We start from the raw sequence: 22,385 nt of genomic DNA, 5'->3' as shown, positions 1-22,385 counted from the left end.
TGGACACCCCCCCTTTAGCACTGGAGGGGGGTCTTCACGGTGACCCCAACCCCTCACCCCCTCCATTCACTGGGTGACAAAAGCCACAATGGTGACACAGAGCTGCAAACAGTGCAAGGCTTTAATTCACATCCCACAGATTTGGGGGGGGGGGCCGGACCCCCAAGACCCCCGGGGGGCTGCAGAGAGCCCGGGGGGGCTGCAGAGAGCCCTGGGGGGGCTGTGGGTGCCCCCTCCCCAGCGCAGCCCCCGCTCTGCTGCTGCTGCTGCTGCTGTTTTTAGAGCAGCACACGGCGCTCACAGGTAGAGGAGCCGCAGCCCCACCCCGCACCCCCAAAAAGGAGCAAAGTCTCCTCTTAAGGCAAATCCCGCGCTGGCTCCGCCGGGAGCTGCACGTTTGGGAAGGAGGGGGCTCGGCCAGAGCCACTGGGGGGGGTTGGGGGGTCCTCAGTGCTGTCACCAGGGTGGGGGGCACAGCCCTGGGGTCACAAATTGTGCCTTCACCCGCTGGTGGAGGGGCACAGCCCGGCACAGGGACCTTGCTGCCAGAGCAACTGAGTCCTCACCGACACGGCCACCACCCCGTCCCCTCTTCCTCACAATTCCTGAGGAATTGGGCAGCAGTGACAGCAACCTGGGGGTGCCAGCTGAGCCCCCAACCCGTTTTTGGGGAGGGGGGGGAGCCTGCCCAGCCCCCGGGGAGGGCAGGGCAGGGATTTGGCACACAACAGTCGGGTCCAGGGCCCCATCACCGGGGGCAACCGTGGTGGGAGGAGGGGCTGAGCCCCCCTGGCCGGTAGTGGGGGGGACCCCTCCTTCCCTGGGGGGGTGCAGGGTCCTGTCCCCGTCCCCAGAGAGCAGAGAGGGCACTGGAATGTCCTCAGGGCTTGGAGCAGAGCTCGGCCACGCGCTGGCGCAGGTGGAAGGCGAACTCGAACATGGTGGCAGCCAGGCTCTGGTGGATCAGGTACCGGGGCAGGCGACCCTGGGGACACAGGACAGGGACACGGGGCCCTGAGGGACCATCTGGAGCTGGGAGCTGCCCCCATCCCACCCTGGGAGGCTCCAGGGACAGGGATACAGGGCTGGGGATTGTCCCCATCCCACCCTAGAGGCGGGGGGTAGGTCCCATCCCACTCCAGGGTGTTCCAGGATTTGGGGCTGGGGGCTGCACCCAACCTGCCCTGGAGGGCTCCAGGGACAGAGGTGAGGGCTGGGCTGGGGGCTGTCCCCCATCCCATCTCAGAGAGTTCCAGGGATGGGGACATAAGATCATGAGGAAGGGCTGGGCTGGGCTCTGCCCCCATCCCATCCCACCTGGTTCCAGGGGTGCAGGAGCCATGAATGAGGGGTGGGCTCCACCCCCATCCCACCCCGTCCCACCTCAGGGGGATCCAGGGATGCAGAAGCCATCAGTGAGGGTTGGGGCTGGGCTCTGCCCCCATCCCATCCCATCCCATCCCATCCCATCCCATCCCATCCCATCCCAGGGGGATCCAGGGATGCAGGAGCACCGCTGTGAGGAGCTGCAGCTCCCAGGGAGCTTTGATCCGGGGGAGGAGCTGCAATGTGGTTGGATTTCTCTAAAAAAGCCCTGCACGACTCGCCCCCCACCGCCTCAGCCTCGGCTCTGTGGTGGGAGATCCATGAAAAAATAATAATCCTTGGCTCTGGGGGGGGAGGGAGCTGAGGCAGGGCTGGGAACAGGCACGGGGGGATGAGTGGCCAGCTATCCCGAGGGTCAGGCAGGCACGGGACACTCTCCTCCCCTGGGACTGGGGTGCTCCAGCACAGATCTTTTCCTGGAGGGGGTTTTCCCTCGGACTCAGGGGCAGGAAAAGTTCGAGGCCGCTGCTCCAGGGGCCATTTCAGCCACTTCCCGACCCAAACACAAACACGTGCGGGATCCTCCCTCCCCCAGGGATGAGCCACGGGCTATAAATACTCGCCCAGGGCTGAAGGGAAGAGCGAGGAGCTGGGTCTGGGCGCTGGCAGAGCCGCTGGGGAAGGCGGTGGCAGCACTGGGGGTTATTATTAGCTCGGCATTCCTTCCACAGCGGAGGCAGCTCGGCCCGGGAAGCACAAGGACAAGGAACCTCTTTTCTTCCCAACACGGGGGGGGGTTTGCTACTCACACCCCCCACCCCGCCCCAAAACCTGCCAGATCCACGGGAGGAAAACACATCCCTGGCACAACGGGCTGGGCACCGGGCTCTGCTCGGCGCTTCCCAAACCTTTCCCGAAGCGTTTGGCAGCAGCCGCCGGGCTCTGGGGGAGGGGAGGGGGCCGTGGGAGGGATGGGGAGGGGAGAGGAGGGGGCAGCAGCGCTGCAGCACAGCCGAGGGATGAATGGAGCCTTTGTGCTGCTGCGGCAGCGCCGTTACCACGTCAACCTTCCGCGGAGGAAGGAACGGGGCCAGCTCCGCTCCCGCTCCCGCATCCGCCCCATCCCGGTCCCGCCGTGCCCGGCCTTTTGTCCGGGACACCGGCAAGGACACGCAGCTCCACAAATAGCTCCGGAGCCGGGGGGGGCTGGCTCTCCCAGGGGTGGATTTTGGGTGGTTGTGGTGGTGCCAAGGGGTTCTGGAGCGGGGAATTGCCGCTCTGGAGTGTTCAGGTACAAAAGTTCCCATGCCTCAAAGTGGTTTTGGTCACTAAGGAGGATTAAAAGTTCCTCTCCCCCAGTCCTGTACTCAGAGATGAAAACCCTAAGTGAGACCTAAATAAGGAAGAGCTTCCCAAACTCCCACTGGGAAAGGAGGGGGATTTTGGAGTAGTTTAACCCCCACTTGCCAAACCTGAGTCCCTTCAGGGCAGTTCTTGCTAAGGGGCCACTTCTGTGGCTGCTGGGATCCTGGAGCAGCGCCTAGGGAGAGCTGTGCTGGGGATGGGACTCAGCTGCCTCACCCAGGAACTGGCTTTTACCTTCAGATCTGTGTTGAGAATCCAGATGAAGGTGCAGACCTTGGCATTGCTGGGACATTTCAGGACGATGAATCCTCCAGGTCCATTCTCACCCCTGTGGAAGAAAGCCAAGAGGGTCAGGCAGAGCCAGGCTGGAATTCTGGCTGGGATTCTCCGTGGATGCACCACGTGGAGCTGAGCCTGGCAGCGAAGGCCAGAGCCCAGTGGGGCAGGAGCAGATGCTGGGAGCCTGGGAAGGTGTGTGCCTTGGCTCCAGGTGCACGAGCCAGCACGGCAGGGCAGCTTTCCCACAGGTGCCTTGGCAGCGCCGGTGCCAGGGCTGCCGGTGGAGCAGCAGCTCTGCCTCTGCATCGTGCCAGCTGTTCCCCACGGGAAGCTTTCCCAGGCACAACCCTGGGAGCAAACAAGAGGTCCCAGGAAGCTCTGTGTGCTCAGGACAGGCTCAGCACTTGTCACTCCAGCCCCCAGATCCTTCCCAGCACCATCTGATCTGTCTCTGAGATGGGAGCTGTGCACACACAGCCCAAATACAGATTTCCCTTCCCTCTTCAGAACAATCTATTTTTGCTGTGTGCCTTCGTTAAAGGATTTTTCCAGGCCCTGAAGTCCCCAGTTCCTAAATAGACTGAGGCAGCTCCAACAGCTCTGAGATAAAATGTCAATTACTTTAACCAGATTATTGAGAAAACCGAAGTCGGAGAGCGCAGCGGCACAGCTGGGCCCTGGCAGGAACAAGGAGTCCTTGTCTGATGAGCCCGACCCCGCTGGGATCCATCACCAGCCTGTCCCTTCAGAAGGGGAGAGGCCAAAGCCCTGCTGAGATTTTGGGAGCTGCTCCGTCCTCGTTTCATCCCTCAATGCCTCAAATTCGGTGAGTGAGTGTTTCACGAGGAGCAAAAGGCATGTGAGAGGCTCGGAGCCACAGCCAGCTGTTTACTGCCCCTCAGAAATTCCTGTTTGGGAATTAACTGTTACATAAACAGGATGTGGGACTGGGATGGAGTTTGTGCTGTTACTGGTCAGCACCTCCACTCCCCTGAGCTGGGAAACGCCCCAGCACTGCTGACAGCACAGAGAGTTTCTCGAACAAAGGGAGACGAACAAGGGAAGCGAGGTTCAGCTCCACAAATAGCTCAGCTTCCTGCAAATCCTGCCAGCAAGGCAGCAGGGCTTGCAGTTAAGTGGCTCTTTGCCTTGAAGCTCTGGAGAAGTGCGTGATCCCAGCTGAAAAAAACAGCACCTGCCTCTCACCTGACGTACTTGGAGAGCGGAGGCTTCAGGCTGTGCGTGGTCGACATCCCTGAGGAAACGTACCTGTCTCTCCTCCTCTCGATCCGACGCACGTTCACGAAATCCCTGCGCAAAGAAAGGGCTTAAAAACACACCAGGGATGTGGAGGGGGGCAGATCCCTCTTTTTGGACTGCTGGGAGAGGCTGTGGCAGGGTTGTGTCAACACAGGGAGGCACAGCCAAGAGCTGATATCTGGGAGCCTGACTGAGCGAGGTTTGGAGTTCTGAGAATCCTGCCAGGAGCGTGTGGAGGAAATTTCAGGGGCTGCTCGCCCTTGGGAGCGTTACCTGCACAGCCAACCAGCCCTACCACGGTGACAGCAGCTCAGAGCATCCCCAGAGGGGTCTTCCCAAGGTTTGGGGGGTGTTTAGGGGCAGTGTGGGATGAACTGACCTTGGGGACACCACCCCGCCGGCAGCTCCGGCCGCCACGTCGTACGAGACGATCGTGTTGTCCTCAACCCGCTGCAAGATCTGGAAAAGGGCAGGGGAAACAAATCAAAATAAGGGAGATTTGCTCAGATTGTGCCTCCAAGCCTGCACGTGCCAAGAGGACACAGCTCCTCCCCCAAATCAGCACCGGGATCAGATCTTTTGGGCCAGAGGGCGACGGGCGGTGCGTGCGCGGATTCGTCTCGTGAGTTTTTGGGGGGCACAGGTGTCACCTCCAGCTCCTCTCCACGAGGCTCAAAACCCCCCCACCAGGCAGAGGCAGGTCTGGCTCAGCCCTGGCCCCCGTCCCTGCCCACCTCTCGGGCTCTTGGCCGGGCACAGGCGTGCAGCCGGCTGCCGCGGAGCGCGCGGAGCGCACGTCTGAGCGGCGGAGATTTAACGCCTCGGTGCCTGGGATCCAGCTCGGCTCCAGCCCTGCCAGCAGCCTGTGTTGGACAGGGAAGCTCCAGCTCTCCGCTCCAAGGAGCTCCTGTGATTAAGCCATCTTTGTCCAGCACGCTCACCTGGCAAGCTGCCACTGTTCTGTTCCACAGGATCATCTTCTCGGGCTGTAGAATCACCTCCTGGTAAACCATTTCAGGGGAGCACTGCAGGAAAGCCTGAGGACAGAGCCAGAGCAGTCAGCCAGCCCCTCTGCTCCCCTTGGGGGAGGTGATTTTTAAGGAAAACAGGGTAAAACACAAAGGACAAGTGGGAATGCAGGTGAGGAGAGGGGTGAGGCCGGCCTGGCTCCCCTGCATGCAAAGCCATGGATGTCACCCCTCTGTCCCAGTGCTCCCAGGGGCCTGGGGAGCACACGTGGGGTCAGGAAGGACACACAAATTTGGGAGTCACTGAGCTCTGCCTGTCTGTGTGCCCCTCTCCCACCCTCAGCAGTTCCCCATGCACCATTACTTTGGGAAGTTGCATTTTTAACTGTTTTGTTTTTTTTTTCCCCAAGCCATTCCAAGCTCCAGCACACACAGCATCCATTCCATTGCCCCCCAGTCCCCACGGGAACGAGGATCTTCAGAGGCAAACACTTAATGCAGCAAAGTGGGGACCATCCAGCTTTTGCTGGTGAACACAGAGCTGCTCCACTGGCAGCTCCTGCCAGCGAGGCAACATATGCACTGGAACAAAGAAAAGCCACGGCAGCACCGACGCTTCATTAAAGCGTGGTTCCCAGCCAAGCCACTCCAGCTTGGGAGAGGGCACAGAGCAAGGCACTTCCGAGCTGCTCTGCCCCGTGCCAGGCAGCAGCAGAGGCACACTCAGCCCTGGCCTTGCTGGCAATTAGTTCCAATTAGCCTCCTTGGTCAGATTAGTCCGAGATGCTGGGGTTGGAAGCGAGTCTTGCAGTCACCTGCTCCCGACTCCACCAGCAGAGTCTGGGGCCTTGGATATTTACTGGGGAGTTTGTCTGCCAGCCAAGGGGTTTTCCTGGAGAGATTCCCTAGTGCTGTTCATCTGTCTCAAGCACAGGGAGCGTGTTCTGCAGCCTGACCTGTGCTGAAAGCTGAGCTGTGGCTCTTCCCCCGTGCCAAAGAGACCAAGGAATCGGCCCAAGGATGTTCTTACCTTTAAAATAAAGGTCTTGCCGTGGAAAGGGATTTCAAAAGTGTAAACAACATCACCAAAGTCCTGTGTAAGAGACGAGAAAGATCAGTAAAAGGGATTGTTTCTATTTAGGGTGAAGTCCTGTCACCCCCTGCAGCCCCCCAATCACCCCCTGCCCCCTACACCAGGCAGTCACCTCAGCAGAAACCACCCCGGGCACATTTCAGTTGGCCATGCCTAAATTTCCATCAACAAAACAATGTCCAGAGAGGCAGCAGGGATGAGACAGAAAAAGAATCCGCCCCGTGCCAGGCTGCAAACCCCACGTCAAGGTCACATTCTCTTTGTAACAGCACTGGGGTGCAAAAGGGGTTTGCTGCCAGAGCTGCTGGTGTTACCTACGGCTGAGAGGAGCCTCCCCTGAGGGGCTGGGGATGGGCAGATGAAAACCTTTCATCGTTAGCCCTGTGTTAAACTCTGATTAGTCTATTTAAATCCATCCCCCTTTGGAAAAAGAAAACAATCTGCCCAGCTAGTTTGGCATCAGACAAAGGATCACTTGACAGGGGAATTTGAAACACCAGATGAGACAGCAGTTTGCAGGATTCGCACCCCCCAGTTGTGTTTGAACCTCGTGAAGCAAGGTTGGGTTTGGGGGGGCAAACCCTTCCTCTTTCTCTCCACTCTTCAGAGAGAAAAAAGAGCTCTGTGCACCCCAGAAAAGTCTGGAGTAGGCAGAGCCACATCCCAAATTTACACCCCAGCTTCCAGGTGCTGGGGAAGGGAGACACCAGCAGCTTTGGGGGTGGAAAGAGCAGTTAGTGTCCCACGTGGGCCAAGACTCCAGTTTGGGACCCCAGCAGGCTCAAAGGCAACTAGCCACGGAGCAAGGGCAGGGCTGGAGCTGTGGGACCAACATTCCCATGGCTCTGCATCCCAAAGGTGAGCCAGCCACCCCTGCCCACCCTCCGGACAGAGGGAGGTGGGAAGGGCCCTCTCCTGTCAAACTGCAAGGCAATTAAAGGTCTAATTAAATAAGAGGGGATTTTACATTTAACTGAACTGGAATAGATTCCTAATTCAATCAGGTAATTGTAACGCTTGTTAATTTTTCATGGCGCAAGGAGGTTTCCAAAGCCTCGTTTGTCCCGGTTTTTGCTAAGCCATCCATGCCCTCTGCCAGCTGGGGAGGAAAAACCACACTTGCATTGTTTTTCTCAAACTTCCAGTTCTCCTCCTGGGCGAGGATTTGGTCCACAACCTCCATGGCCTCTTTGCCTTGTCGGACATATTCCTTTTCCTGGGCAAGAAGGGAGGATTTCATTAGCTGAGCGTGCAGGAAGCTCCAGGAGTGTGTGTGAGGCTGCTCCCCCCCTCCCCGGGCTGGCAGAGGGAAAGGGGATCAGAAATCTCTTAATTTGGGTCACAGAGGCCTCATTTTGAAGCTCCAAGTCACGCTCCCCGCCCTGGCTTGGATCCACACACCAGCTGCTCCCGATGGCTCCTGCCTTACAGGAAGGTTTCCAGCAGGCAAAGGGCTCTGGGATGTGCAGCTTCCTTCCTGGAGGAGCCAGAACTGGGGCTGAACAGGAGCAGGATCTCTTGGAATAGGGCACAAAAGCTGTGCCCAGCCAGGTTTTGGGGAGGTCAAGGGTCACCCCTCAAGCCACGGGGACAGGTGAGGTGATTCCCATCCCAGAATGTGACCAAAGGAGCAGGGATGGAAGGGGGAAGGGAAAGGGACAGGCAGGAGCAGAGCCAGAACACATCCCTGTGGGGTGCTGCAGGGAAGAGCACACAGCCCTGGGGAAGGGGGATAAAGCTGGGGGGCTCAGATGACCCCCTCCTGGGTGGTGGCACAGAGAAGGCTCAGCCACACGTCCCCAGAGCTGAGGGGTCTGGAATGGGTGGGCAGCAGAACCTGATGGGACCACAAGATTGGGGAGACTCCTTCAGCCCCAGATCAGCTGGAGCTGAGGGCAGGGCCAGGCCCTGTTTACCTGAGTTGTCAAGGCCTTCCTCCCCACTCCTTCCTCATCAGACTCGTTGTCTGAGCCTACAGGGAAGCACCAATTAACTCACAGTTAATGAACACCCCACCTCCCTCCCTTCTCGTGGGGGACAGGGTCTGATCCCTGTCCCTCACCCAGCAGGAAGGGCTCTCAGTGAGGATGACTCCCTGAACACCTGCTTGGCTCTCCAGAGGGCTGAGCTCATCCTGGGTGTCAGCTGTACCAGGAACAGTGTTCCAGAGGGCTGAGCTCATCCCAGGTGTCAGCTACACTGGAAAAACTGCTCTGGAGAACTGGGCTCATCCTGGGTGTCAGCTACACTGGGACAACTATTCCAGAGGGCTGAGCTCATCCCTGTGTCAGCTACACTGGGACAACTGCTCCAGAGAGCTGGGCTCATTGTGGGTGTCAGCTACACTAGGAAAAGTGTTCCAGAGGGCTGAGCTTGTCCTGGGTGTCAGCTACACTGGGACAACTGCTCCAGAGAGCTGGGCTCATTGTGGGTGTCAGCTACCCCAGGAAAAGTGTTGCAGAGGGCTGGGCTCATCCCAGGTGTCAGCTACACCTGGACAATCGTGCTGAGATGTCCCCACTCCCACACCAGGAGCTCTCCAGTGCCAGCACAGGGCAGTGACGTGCCACCAGCCCTTATCCCCACCCCCGTGCCCTCACTCCAGGGCAGCATTTTCCAAGCACACAGCTCAGAGCATTTAATCCCAAGCCCACACAAGGCTCCAGCTCCCCAGGCTGGCAGGGATGAGGGCAGCACCAATAAGAAGGGGTCATGTGCAGGGTATGGCAGAGAGGGGAGAGGGGACCCTTTTTCAGTGTCAGGCTCTGCCAAGGTTGGGATAACGAGGCAGAGCTCTGGACAGAGGTGAGGGAGGTGAGGAATTCCATGGTGGGATGAGCATGGGGAGTGAGGTGATGGCACAGGTGACCTTACCTGCAAAGGACTCGGGTGGGGAGTAGAACTGTCCCTCGGAGAGGGCTCGGGGGTACAGCAGTGGCCTCGAGGCTGCAGCCTGGGCTGCCAGGAACCCTGGGAATGGGAGCACAAGGATTTAACACCTGGCAGGCTGTGGGACCCCAGCCCTGCCAAAATACCCCCTTGTTTTTCCTATGTCTTTTCCCACTGACACCAGCCAGCCTCAGCTCCTGTTGCCTCATCTTTTGTCTGAGATGTTTTATCTGCCCCGGAGATCAATGGGCTCTTCTGCCTGTCAAATAATCCAAAGGCGATTAAGCATCTAATTAAATAAGAGCTTCCCCTGGAAGCAATTTGGAACCTGAGCCTAATCCAATAGAGGCATTAAACACTTGATCATTTTTCAATTTAAAGCCTCCTTGCAAGACCCAAACATCCTCTGGTGCTTTCCAGTCAGAGCATTTCTGATTGAGCCCTGCCTGACAAATGCCCCTCTTAGTTTGGTGCCACTTCCCAGACAGTGACTCCTGGGAGAGGGACAAAGCAGGCCAGCTCCCTAGAAGGACCCTGGAAGTTACAGGGTGATGTGTGAAGCATGAGGTCAGCCCCAATCCCTGCTCAGTGTGACCTGAGAGACCACAGGCTGCAGAATTTCACACCCCATAATTCACCCCGTGCCACAGAATGTGTCTGTGACTCCAGCAGCCCCCCTGGAAAGGGCTCCAGCCAGATCCAAACACAGATATCAGAGACAGGGAGTCCAACACTCTGCCTGGCATTTGCCTCCCTGTTTCCAAACACTTTCTCCCAAGCAGAGCTGAGCTCTGTCTCCAGCACGTCTGGCTGCAGGATCCAGCCATTGGGAAATCTGGCACATTTTTCTCTCTTCTGTTAAAAGATGCTCTTTATAATTTGGTATATTTTCTTCCCCTGAAGGGACTTGTTGACCATAACAGAACTGAGTCAGGCACTTCCCATCCCAGCCAGCCTGGAGATCTCTTTCCCAGAAATGTCAGATCAAGGTGCTGCCAGAACAGGCCTGGTTGGATTTGTCCAACTCCTACCAGAGAGGAGCAAAAATACTCACATCGTTCCTCTTCTGCTTCCTGAGTTAGGACTTTAAAATCCAGGAACCAGGTCTCCAGCCAAGCAATAACAAATGAGACGATGGGAAGTAAATACCCAAAAGCCCCTTTGGTCAGAAGCTGTGTGGAAAGAAGCAGAAACCCCAGGGAATGACCCAAAGAGGGAATAAAAACAGCACCGAGAAATCGCAAGTGACTTCCTGCGAGCCCAGGGAAACCAACCTCGGACAGGATGACCTTGACAATCAGGAAGGCACTGGATACCAGTGTAGTGACCTGAAAAATAAGTGGACAGAGCTCAGATCCCTGAGAAGCCCAGGAGGGGAGGGAAAACCCCCCAGAGGAAAGGCTGGAGTGGCTCCTTACCGCGATGACCCACCAGTGGCGCAGGCGGACGACGGCGTAGCCCAAGAGCAGCACCACAAATCGAAACACAGCCAAGAGCTGCAACAACAAACACCCAGCAACGCCAGTCACTGCCCTTGCCCCTCTGCCAGGTGCTGGGAGGGCAGGGAGGGACAGGTGCCAGCTCCTGGGGAACAGATGGGTCAAGGCTGCACCAGGAGGATTCACCGAGGTGGGCAAGGGGAGAGCCCAGACCCTCCTGGCTCCACTGAGCTCCAGAGCCCGGCAGGAGGCTGAGATACTCACAAAGATGTCAAAGAAAGAGGTCTTGAATTTGTAGTTGATGATTTCATCCTTCAGGTTCTCCTTGATGCCCACCTTGGTCTGAGGGAGACAAGGAAGCAGGAAGCTGTTGAGTGCACTGATAAGAAATTCATGGGAGGAGGAGCTAAGCAGTGCCCGGGGTTATGGCCAGGTCAGGGAATGCACCTGGAGTAGAAATGGTCCCACAGGCCCAGTGTGGGCTCCTCTGCCAGCACAGGACCAGGAAGGATCCCATGGCACATTTCCTGCCTGGATTCACACCACATTTTCCCCTGGAAACATGGATTCACACCCAGGAGCATGAGTGGGGCAGGGGGAACATGAAACACCTTTAGGTGGGGATTTCCAACACCCAAATCCTTGGCTCAGCACAGCCAGTGCCAGCAGTTCCTCACAGCCTGGAATCCCTGGATGGACACCTGCCACTGCTGCCCACCTCATCCAGGTGGCAGATCCCAGAGGAATGGCAGGAGACATGGAAAAAATGGAAAACCACAGGAAAAATGCTCCTCAGGAACCTTCACTAACACACTGAACATCTTCCTGTGGGGGCTGTCAGGGTCACTGAGGACCTGGGGGGGATTTAAAGATCCTCCTCATGCAAAGCACTGAGGGGTCCCTTCTCCCTCCAGCTGGCTTCCCACAGCTCACAGCAGTGCTCCAGGAAATCTGATGGAAGAAGGGAACCAGCAGGATCAAACGTGCTGGCAAAGGGCAAGAGGGAGGAGAGGGGGATGCACAGCCCAGGCTGCAAGGGAATCTGAGAGAGGCAAAAACACTGGGATTGACAGGAGTGTGGAAAAAGCTCATCCTGAGATAATCCAGGGTCTGACAGCCCTGCTTCTTTGGCCACCATAAATCCTGGGAGGCTGGAATGGCTGTCTGTGAGGAAGTGGAGGGCTCAGGTAACTGGAACAAATGCTTCACCTTTAGGCTATGGCTTTGGATGGAGCCCAGCTGGCTGGGAGCTGGCAGAGCCAGCAGCTGGTGGATCTCAGGCCAGTCCTTGGCAGCCAGGGTGTCCTGGCACTCCAAGGGCAGCCACTGGGAAAGGATCCCTCTGGGTCAGGGCTCTGGCTTCAAACCCAGGAAGAGGATTTTAAAATCCTGAAAAAGAGGGGGGCGAAGCTGGGCTCTGCCTCCAGCTGACCTGTGGCCAGGGGACTCAGGCCAGCTTGGCTGAGTGGCCACTGAGAGCTTCTTCCCCCCCTCTGTGGCTCCATGGGATGCTGCAGGAAGGAGGAGACACAGAAAAAGCTTTGGGTGATGCTTTTTGGGGGTGTTTCTGGTGGATGGGCTGTGAGGAAGGAGATGGTGGGTGCCAATCCCTGGCAGAGGAGTGTCCTGGCACTCCAAGGGCCACTGGGATTGGGAAGGGATCCCTCCCAGTTTGGGATGGGGTTTAATATACAACAAAGGGGTAAAAAAAGGGGGGTGAAGCTGGGCTGTGCCTCCAGCTGACCTGTGGCCACTGGACTTGGGCCAGCTTGGCTGAGTGGCCACCAAGAGCCTCATCCCCACACCCTGACTCCACGGGATGCTGCAGGAAGGATGAGACACAGGGAGAGCTTCTGGGGGGTGTTTTCAGCTTAAACACAGGCAGATGAACCACCTGAGGCATCTCCCTGGCTTTGAGCACCCAGCCTGCACAATTACAGTTTGCTTTTAACGAGGGGCAATTTGCTGGGCTTATCTCACAGCGAAGGAAACGGTAGGATAAGTTTAAAAAAAAAAAAAAAGGCATTAGTCATGATATCAAACCGTTGCTCTTCATAACCAGGCAAATAAGCTGCTCTAATGGCTTTAAATATGCAGCATCTCAGCTCGGGGCCCAAATATCAGCACTTAGTCACTCATTAATGGCTACCTGCACGACCCACGCTCTGCATCACCCTGGTGACCGAGCCAGGATTATCTCCCGGGGGCTGGAATTTGGGATTCCAGCACCTCTCCCGTGAGAGGACTGGGAAGAGGGCAGGGGGCTGGGGTCCAAAGTGGGCGGGCAGGACACCGTCGGCACGGCTGGAATGCTGGCTGGGAGATGGTTTTTCCTAAGGGGGGTGGGGAGCAGGGGGCTCTGGGCAGGGTGAGGAGCTGCTGGCCTGGACAGTCTGTTAAGTGCAGACACCCAGAGATAAGGAGGGCAGAGATAAGAGCTGCTGAGGGAGCAGCAGGATCCAGTGCTGATAAATGCAGGGTCTATCTGTTCATCTCTGCTCCGGGTGTTCCAGGGGAGGACATGGAGTACCTGAAACCAGCCAGGGCCGGTTCAGGGAAAATAAAAACAAAATATAGCCCAGGGAGGGATTTGGACTTGGTGGGACTGAGGTAAATAAACTGGATTTTCCCTGTTGTTGCAACACAGAGCAAACACAGCAGTTTGTGAGTTGCTTTGGAGAGAAGCAAACCACTCACATCCCCCTCAACAATCCCTTGGGAAGTGGAGCAGCACCTCCAGCTTCCCCAAACTGAGATTAGCAGCAGAATTTTGGGATCAAAGCCCCTGGAGGATCCTCCCCTGCTCTTCTGATGCTCTGAAAACGCGGCAGCAGCAAACCCAGGGGAGCAGGAGGGGAATTTGGCTCAACTTGGTGATTCCAGAGGCCCTGGATCTTGTTACAGCACAACAAAGGGAGGTGTTAACAACCCTGGACAGCCCCGACAAAGCCCCGGGGCAGGAAACGAGCTGGACTTTAGTTGATATTAAAGAACGGCGGCTCCTTGGCCAGCGCTGGGAACAGCAAACAAAGATCTGTCCCAGGAGTGCAGGAACAGAGCAATTAACGCAGGGAACCGAGTTTAAAAAGGGGCAAAGATTCCCGGCTTTGCTTCCTCCGACTCACATTGAGCTCGATGATCCACAGCAGGGAGATGAAGAGCAGGTCGAAGGTGACGAAGAGGCAGAAGGTTCTCCTCACATCCGAGATGGCTTTTCTCTTCTCCGGGGAGAGGAAGTACGGGGAGAAGCCCTGGCTCTGGGAGAGGGAGGAGCTGATGGAGGCGATGGCGGGGAGGCTGCGTTCCAGGTCGTGCTGCAGGTCCGTGGGCTTGCTCATCCTCCGGGGACATCGGCCACCAGGGCAGTGTCACCTGCGGGGACACACCAGGGGACCCTCAGGGCTTGCCACACCCCTGCTCCTGTCCCGATAATCCCAGGAGCAAATCGGATCCCGAGGAGAAATCAACCCTGGGAGGGGGGTCAGGCCATGGCACAGGTGCCCAGAGAAGCTGTGGCTGTCCCTGGATCCCTGGAAGTGTCCAGGTTGGATGGAGCTTGGAGCAACCTTGGAGCACCTTTCTCGGTGGAAGGTGTCCCTGCCATGGCAGGGGTGGGACTGGATGGGCTTTAATATTAGTTTATATTAAAGAATATCTATTTCCATGTTTTAATGCCGTGGCAATAGGAAAAGGGGCTCTAAAGCCCATGGAGATACAAAGGTAGCACGGAAAGGAGCTGCAAATCCCATGAAAATGTTGTGGAAGAAGCAAAAAGGGGTCCCAAACCCCATGGAGACACTGTGGACGCAAGAAAAGGGGTCTGAGGATGTTTTGGGAGCACTCCCTGAAATCAGGGAGCCAGCCCACCCTTCCCTCTGCAGGGAAGGCAAAGCTCAGGGAGCTGGGCATCCCATTGGAACAGATCCCAGCCTGCACAGCCAGGAAAGAACCCTGGGCCTGGTGCCTGACTGGGCCAGGCACAGCAGCAGGGAGGCAGCAGGGAAGGAGCTGCTCTGTGTTCCAGGGGCAGGGAAGGAGCTGCTCTGTGTTCCAGGGGCAGGGAGGCTGCAGGGAAGGAGTTGCTCCATGTTCCAATGTAAGGGAAGGTGCTGCACCACGTCCCAGGAGCAGGGAAGGAGCTGCTCCATGTTCCAGGGACAGAGAAGGAGATGCCCCACGTCTCAGGAGCTGCCCTGTGTCCCAGTGTTAAGGAAGGAGCTGCTCCGTGTTCCAGGGGCAGAGAGGCTGCAGGGAACAAGCTGCTTCATGTTCCAGAGGTAGGGAAGGAGCTGCTCCGTGTCCCAGTGTTAGGGAAGGAGCTGCTCCATGTTCCAATGTAAGGGAAGGAGCTGCTCCATGTCCCAGGAGCAGGGAAGGAGCTGCTTTGTGTCCCAGGAGCTGCCTCGTGTCTGGGAAGGAGCTGCCCCATGTCCCTGGGTTAAGGAAGGAGTTGCCCCATGTCCCCGTGTTAAGGAAGGAGCAGCTCTGTGTGCCAGGGACAGGGAAGGAGCTGCCCCATGTCTCAGGAGCTGCCCCGTGTCCCCGTGTCTGGGAAGGAGCTGCCCTGTGTCCCAGGAGCAGGGAAGGAGCTGCTCCATGTCCCCGGGTTAAGGAAGGAGCTGCCCCGTGTCCCAGGAGCTGCCCCGTGTCCCAGGAGCAGGGAAGGAGCTGCTCCATGTCCCCGGGTTAAGGAAGGAGCTGTCCCGTGTCCCAGGAGCTGCCCCGTGCCCCAGCCCCGCCTGGCAGTGCCGGGCACACCATCCCAGCACGAGTGAGGTGTTGGGAGGCCGGGGCTGTTTTCCTGCAGCTGTGCCAACCATTGTCTTGGAATTTTTCCTCTCCGTCAGCGCAGCACAAGGAGGCCCCTGTGGGAAGGGAGGGTGACACGCCGGGGACAAACACGGAACGAGGATCCCGAAACAGGTCGGGCCAGGGATCTGTCAGCTCTGCTGACCTTCCAGTCACCCATGGCAATGCCACAGCCACAAACTCCTTCCCTGCTAAATCCTCCTGCTCAAGGATGTTTTGGCTCCCAAAAAAAAAACCCCTGGGTTGCTGGGTGGTGTGAGCTCCTGCCTCGGCAGTTCTGTGCCTGCTGGGATCCCAGTGAGGTTTCAAACGCCACTGGTGACACCCAGCAGGCTGCAGTGCCCACGGGAAAAGGAAAAAGGTCCCAAGGCTGTGCCCAGATCTGTGGGAAATCCCAAGGGACGTAAAGCCAGCCAGCAGCACCTGCAGGAGCCGAGCACAGCCCGATTTGGGGCAGTTTGGGGCAGTTTGGATCCCTGAGCCAGCGGTTTTTGCATCCCACCCCCGGGGAAGTGCCGGGGCTGGGAAGGGAACAAAGCTGGACTGCTGTCAAATCCCTGTTAGTCCCTCTCAGAGGTGCTCGGGAAGGAGCTGGAATCCTTGTCACTTCGGATCAGCCCCTCCACACGCCGGGCCCGGCTGGAAGTGACAAAAGTTAAGGACATCTGTGAGGGATAAATAATAAATCCCCCCTGGCCGGGGCTGCCGCCGCCTCCTCCTCCCCTCCGACAGCGCTTTGCACTTAGGCAGCCCCGCCCCGACTTTCACAGCGCTTTAAAATCACCCGCAGAAACTCCAGGGATGCCAAGAGGGGTCACAATGGGGTGCTGGGACACGGCAGGACACGGGGACACAGCACCAGAGCATCCCAGCCTTGCCGAGGAGGTTTGGGCCGTTTGGGACACACACACCCCTCCCAAACCATCCAATTCCCGAGGGAAAAATACAAATTGTGGGGCAGAGCAGGAATGTTTGAATCCCACACAAGCCCCCCCTGCACTGGAGCTGCTCCCTGTGGCAGCTGAAAGCTCGGAGCAGGGGCTGGGTGTGGAGGAACGTGGCTGTTCCTGGGTGACAGATGAATTATTGAGCTCTGCTCCATTATGCATTCCAGCATCCTCCGCATCCCGCTCCGGCAGCCCCGGCGGGGAGGGGTCAGCGGGGGGTCGGGCTCTGCTCCCAGGGAATGAGGGATGGGCTGAGAGGGGAAAGCCCCAAGCTGTGCCAGGATGGGCTCAGGGTGGACATCAGGGGGATTTATTCATGAAAGGACAATCAGGGTTTGGGAGGGGCTCTGCAGGTGTTGGTGGAGTTGGGAAAAATTGTGTGGATGTGGCACTCGGGGACACGGGTTAGGGGTGGCAGGGCTGTGTATGACAGCCCTTAAGCCATGGCAGGGTTAGGGATCTTGGAGGGCTTTTCCAGCCTAAAGGATTCCAGGATTCCATCCCAGTGAGGGGCAAACACTGCTGGGGGGCCACTCCGGGTGACAGATCACAGCCCAGGGGACATTGTGTGAGGCAGATCACAGCCTGGGGGACATCCCCAGTGACAGATCACAGCCTGGGGGACATCCCAAGTGACAGATCACAGCCTGGGGGATATTGTGTGAGGCAGATCACAGCCTGGGGGACACCCTGAGTGACACATCACATCCCAGGGGGACACCCTGAGTGACAGATCACAGCCTGAGGGACACCCCAAGTGACAGATCACAGCCTGGGGGACATCCCAAGTGACAGATCACAGCCTGGGGGACATCCCAAGCGACAGATCACAGCCTGGGGGATATTGTGTGAGGCAGATCACAGCCTGGGGGACACCCTGAGTGACAGATCACAGCCTGAGGGACACCCCAAGTGACAGATCACATCCCAGGAGAACACCCTGAGTGACAGATCACAGCCCAGGGGACATTCTGGGTGACAGATCACACCCAGGGGAGACCCCAGGTGACAGATCTCAGCCCAAGGGACACTCCAGGAACCCTTTGGGGCTTCTCTGACCTGAACAAAGGGGATTTTGAGATTTTTGGGGAAGGATTTTTGCCAGGGAAACCTCCCAGTTTGGGGATTAGGAGGTGACAGAGCTGCAGGGATGGGGGTGACACCACATCCCACAGATCCCAGCAGGAGCAAACACAGACACGGTGAAATCCTGATCCAGCATTCAGCACCAAGAGCCAGCAAAACCCCATCAGCCCAAAACCCCATCAGCCCAGTGCCATCACCCCAAAACCCCATCAGTGCAGTGCCACCATCATCCCAGTGCCACCACAGCCCAGTGCCAGCACCCCAAAACCCTGTCAGCCCAGTGCAAGCACCTCAAAACACCACCAGCCCAGTGCCAGCGCCCCAAAACCCCATCAATGCAGTGCCACCATCATCCCAGTGCCACCACCCCAAAACCCTGGCAGCCCAGTGCAAGCACCCCAAAACACCATCAGAACAGTGCCACCACCCAAAAACCCATCAGCCCAGTGCCACCACAGCCCAGTGCCAGCGCCCTAAAACATCATCATCCCACTGCCACCATCGTCCCAGTGCCACCACCATTAACCCAGTGCCACCACCATCAGCCCAGTGCCAGCACCCCAAAACCCTGTCAGCCCAGTGCAAGCCCCTCAAAACACCACCAGCCCAGTGCCAGCGCCCCAAAACCCCATCAATGCAGTGCCACCATCATCCCAGTGCCACCACCCCAAAACCCTGGCAGCCCAGTGCAAGCACCCCAAAACACCATCAGAACAGTGCCACCACCCAAAAACCCATCAGCCCAGTGCCACCACAGCCCAGTGCCAGCACCCTAAAACATCATCATCCCACTGCCACCATCGTCCCAGTGCCACCACCATTAACCCAGTGCCACCACCATTAACCCAGTGCCAGCACCCCAAAACCCCCTCAGCCCATCTCCAGCAGCACACTGGCCACCAAAACACCTCCAGGGGCAGTGCCAAGGCATGTCCCAAGCCTGCCACCCCAAATCCCCTGTGTCACCCCCTCCCTGAGCCCCTCGTTAGCCCCGTGTCTCGTTAATGACCCATCTCTCACTCAGGAGCTTTTCCCACCCCGTGACTCCACTTCTCCTTCCTCCTGCCACGCTTCCCTCAGGCTCATGTGACAATTCCTGCTGTCCCCTCTGCTGTCCCCTGTCCTGGGAGGTGCAGCCCAGGGTGGGGAACACCCTGGGAACACAGGGTGGGGAAAATATGCAGCCAGGTGAGAGAACACCTGGAGCAGCAGAGGGATGGAGACCCCCCCCTGCCGCCCTGGGCACTGAGGGGTATCTGAGCTGCCCTTCAAAACACCAAAAAAAAAAGATCAACATTAACCCAGACACCCAAATCCAGCCAAAAATAAAAAACTGGGAAGGATTCAACGGGGAAAAGCATTGGGGAAGGTTTGGTTCAGTGCAAAGTGGGGACATGGGGACCCTGGGGGACACTGAGACCCCCTGGGAGGACAATGGGACCCTAAGAGGACACTGGGACCCCAGGAGGATACAGAGACCCCCAGGAGGACACTGAGACCCCCCAGGAGGACACCGAGTCCATCAACATCCCGTTCCCACCGGGATTTGGGTTGGGATGGGCTGGATGTGGGGTGGGATGTGGGGCAGGATTTCAGTCGGGATTTGGGTTGGGATGTGGGGCAGGATTTGGGGCAGGATTTGGGTTGGGATTTGGGGCAGGATTTGGCTTGGGATGCGGGGCAGGATTTGGGCTGGATTTTGGTCGGGATGTGGGGCTGGGTTTGTGTTGGGATGTGGGGCTGGATGTGCAGCTGGATTTGAGCAGGATTTGGGGCTGGATTCGGGTCGGGATTTCAGTCAGGATGTGGGGCAAGATTTGGGTTGGGATGGGCAGAATTTGGCTCGGGATGTGGGGCTGGACATTGGTCAGGATTTGGGGCTGGGTTTGGGTCGGGATATGGGGCTGGATGTGCAGCTGGATTTGGGTCGGGATTTGGCTGGGGATGTGGGGCAAGATTTGGGGCAGGATTTGGGCTGGGATTTGGTCGGGATGTGGGGCAGGACTTGGGGCTGGGTTTGGGGCAGGATCTGGGGCTGGATGTGCAGCTGGATTTGGGTCGGGATGTGGGGCAAGATTTGGGGCAGGATTTGGGCTGGGATTTGGCTCGGGATGTGGGGCAAGATTTGGGGCTGGGTTTGGGCTGGGTTTTGGTCGGGATGTGGGACTGGGTTTGGCTCAGGACGCAGGGCAGGATTTGGGGCTGGGTTTGGGGCAGGATTTGGGGCTGGGTTTGGGTCGGGATTTCGGTCAGGATTTGGGTCCCGATTTTGGGCTGGATTCGGGTCGGGATTCGGAACCCTCGGGACACAGACAGAGGCTCCACGCTGCCCCCTCCCCGCAGCCAAACGGCCCCGGGGTGGTCCCGGCGCTCCCCTTCCCCCGGGGCTTTCCCACCTGCCCGGGATCCCCGCCCGGAGCCCCCCGGTACCCCGGGATGAGGGAACGGCAGTGCCGGGACCCCCGGGCCGCTCTGCCCTCCAAGGAGCGCCCCGGGCCCGCTACTCCCGTTCCCCGCAGCCTCGGGGAGCTGACAGCGGTAGGAGATGCCCGGGGCGATTCTCGCCGCTCTCGCTGCCGGGATCCCGGTGAAGCGGGGCTAGGGCGGATAACGGGACCGGGACCGGGGCCCGAACGGGCTGCCCGAGGCCTCCCGAAGCCGTGGGGCCCGGTGCCGGTAACAGGACCTGAGGCCAGGACTCGCAGTGACAGCCCCGTCCCGTCCCGTCCCGTCCCGTCCCGCTCCCACCGGCGGCTGCGCCCCCGGGAGCGGCACCGAGGCCGCGCCACCGGAGCCCGCGCGTAGCCCGGCCCCGCCAGGGCCCGGAACGGAGCTGAGCCCCCCGGAGCGTCCCCGTGTCCCCCTCCCCGGTACCTCCCGGTGCCGGTGCCGCTCGCCGCCGCTTCCGGGCCCGCCGCCACCTCTGACCCCGGAAGGGAAACCCCAGAGCGAGGCTGCGCCGGCAGCGACCATCGCCGGCCGCGGGGGGAGCGGGACAGACCATTCACTGCGGGAGGGGGGACAGTGGGGCTGGGAGAGACCATTCATAGAGGGGGGGGTCTGTGGGGCTGGGAACGAGCGTTACCCACGGCAGGGGGAATTGTGACTAGGAGATACCATTTTTCAGGCGGGAGATCAATAAAGCCGGGAAGGACCTTCCCAGTAGGGCTGGGAGAGACCATTCCAAAAGGAGGGAATCCGTGGGGTGAGGACAAAACCATCCCTGTGTGGAAGTGGGGGTGTCTATGGGGTGGGAGAGACCATTCCCCTCCATGGGGGTGTGCCAGTGGGTCTGGGAGAGACCATTCTCCAGTGGAGGGGTGACCTTGGAGGGTGGGAGAGACCATTGCGTGGTGGGGGAGTATCCGTGGGGCTGGGAGAGCCCATTCCCCACATGGGGGGAGTCAGTGGGGTGAGGGACAGCCCATTCCCTGTGGGAGAGGGGGGTGTTCATGGGGCACCCCACACCCCCAGTCTGTCACCCCCCCACAAAGACCAGACTCCCCCCCCCCACCCAAAAGGGAACCAGAGCCCCCAGTCCCCCAAAACACTCTCCAACCTCTGTACAGCCGTTTATTGTGGGCAGGGGGCTCTGCTCGCTTGGGGCCGGGGGGCAGCAGCCAGGGGGGGCCCGGACCCCGCCAGCACCCGGGGGTCCCATCCCCGGCTCCTGCGCCGGCAGCCGGGGGGGCACGAGGCCCGCGGGGAGGGGGCGGCCGTGGCCGGGGGTCCCGATGCGGCCTGGCGCGGCCCAGCATGGCGCAGGGCCCAGCATGGCGCAGCACGGCCCAGCACGGCCCAGCACGGCCCAGCATGGACCACCATGGACCAGCATGGCCCAGCACGGCCCAGCATGGACCACCATGGACCAGCATGGACCAGCATGGCCCAGCACGGCCCAGCATGGACCACCATGGACCAGCATGGCCCAGCACGGCCCAGCATGGACCACCATGGACCAGCATGGACCAGCACGGCCCAGCACGGCCCAGCATGGACCACCATGGACCAGCATGGCCCAGCACGGCCCAGCATGGACCAGCATGGACCAGCATGGCCCAGCATGGCACGGCACAGGGCCCAGCACGGCCCAGCACGGACCAGTATGGCGCAGCACACGGCGCACGGCAGGCGAAGCGCAGGCAGCGGGCGGGGGGCAGCCGGGGGGCACAGGCGAAGCTGCGGGGGCCGGGGGGTGCAATGGGGGCCGGTGCCCGGTGCCCGGTGCCAGCTAACTGGTGCCCAGCGGGAAGGTGGGCGAGTGGCGCTCGGTGCCGATGGGGCGCGAGGGCACCTCGGCGAAGCCGACGTGTCGCCGCTCTGGGGACGCAAACGCGGCGTCAGCACCCGGCTGTCCCCGTCAGCAGCGGCCGCGGTGGCGCCGGGGACAGCGGGGATGGTGGGGGGGTGACAGCCCACGTACCCCCGGTGCCACCGTCCTGCTCCTGCCCCGGCTCCTCCTCGTCACCCTCCGCTCCCTCGGGATCCTCGGGGATCTCTGACACCGTCAGCGACTTCAGGTCCTCCTCGCGCTCGTCGATGCCACCGGCGAAGGACACCTTCTGCCCGCCTGTGGGGACAGCACGGTGGCCCCGGGGACACACAGCGTGAGGTGGCACAGCTGAGGCACGGGGGGGACGCGGCCCCAAGCCCCGGTGCCCTCCTGCCATCCCCGGGTGGGTGAGCGGCCACGTCCCCTCGCTGCCCCTCTGTCCCTGCCATCCCCGTCCTCCTGTGACCCCTGTCCTGCTGTCCCCATACTCCTGCCACCCCTGTCCTCCACTGTGTCTGTTCTCCCGCCATCTCTCTGCCATCCTCCCCCTCACTGTCCCCCCATCCCCTTCCACCTCCATCCTCCGGCCACCCCTGTCCTCCCGCCATCCCTGTGCCATCCCTGTCCCCCCCACTGTCCCCCCATCCGCCC

At 59.4% G+C, this 22,385-nt stretch overlaps 2 protein-coding genes across 4 annotated transcripts in view; both read right to left on the bottom strand.

The window, feature by feature from the left end:
- Positions 1-324: 324 nt before the first annotated feature.
- Positions 325-20,436, bottom strand: STARD3 (StAR related lipid transfer domain containing 3). Of its 3 annotated transcripts, none has more exons than XM_041426451.1 (15): positions 20,336-20,436; positions 13,745-13,991; positions 10,884-10,961; positions 10,599-10,676; positions 10,455-10,508; positions 10,235-10,352; positions 9,166-9,261; positions 8,208-8,263; positions 7,415-7,507; positions 6,229-6,291; positions 5,172-5,267; positions 4,610-4,689; positions 4,177-4,281; positions 2,926-3,019; positions 325-985 (listed from the first exon to the last, which is right to left on the bottom strand). In XM_041426451.1, the coding sequence occupies exons 2-15, from the start codon at positions 13,955-13,957 to the stop codon at positions 881-883; spliced, it is 1,329 nt and encodes a 442-aa protein (XP_041282385.1). In that variant the 5' UTR covers positions 13,958-13,991; positions 20,336-20,436; the 3' UTR covers positions 325-880. The 3 variants fall into 3 exon arrangements, with proteins under 3 accessions (XP_041282385.1, XP_041282386.1, XP_041282384.1); XM_041426452.1 differs by having other exon boundaries at positions 20,340-20,393; XM_041426450.1 differs by lacking the exon at positions 20,336-20,436 and having other exon boundaries at positions 13,745-14,656.
- A 616-nt stretch (positions 20,437-21,052) lies between these two features.
- The window catches only part of PPP1R1B (protein phosphatase 1 regulatory inhibitor subunit 1B), a 5,483-nt gene continuing 4,150 nt past the window's right edge, over positions 21,053-22,385 (bottom strand). The window contains exons 7-8 of the mRNA XM_041426466.1: positions 21,885-22,031; positions 21,053-21,781 (exon numbers count right to left, since the gene is read on the bottom strand). Coding sequence (XP_041282400.1) covers positions 21,693-21,781; positions 21,885-22,031 — 236 coding nt within the window. The 3' untranslated portion in view covers positions 21,053-21,692. The remainder of the gene's footprint in view (positions 21,782-21,884; positions 22,032-22,385) is intronic.

Source organism: Onychostruthus taczanowskii, unplaced genomic scaffold (genome assembly GCF_017590055.1).
Source record: "Onychostruthus taczanowskii isolate IOZ18803 unplaced genomic scaffold, ASM1759005v1 scaffold91, whole genome shotgun sequence".
NCBI lineage: Eukaryota > Metazoa > Chordata > Aves > Passeriformes > Passeridae > Onychostruthus > Onychostruthus taczanowskii.
The sequence above is the reverse complement of the archived record's forward strand: the minus strand, read 5'-3'. Positions and strand labels throughout refer to the sequence as shown.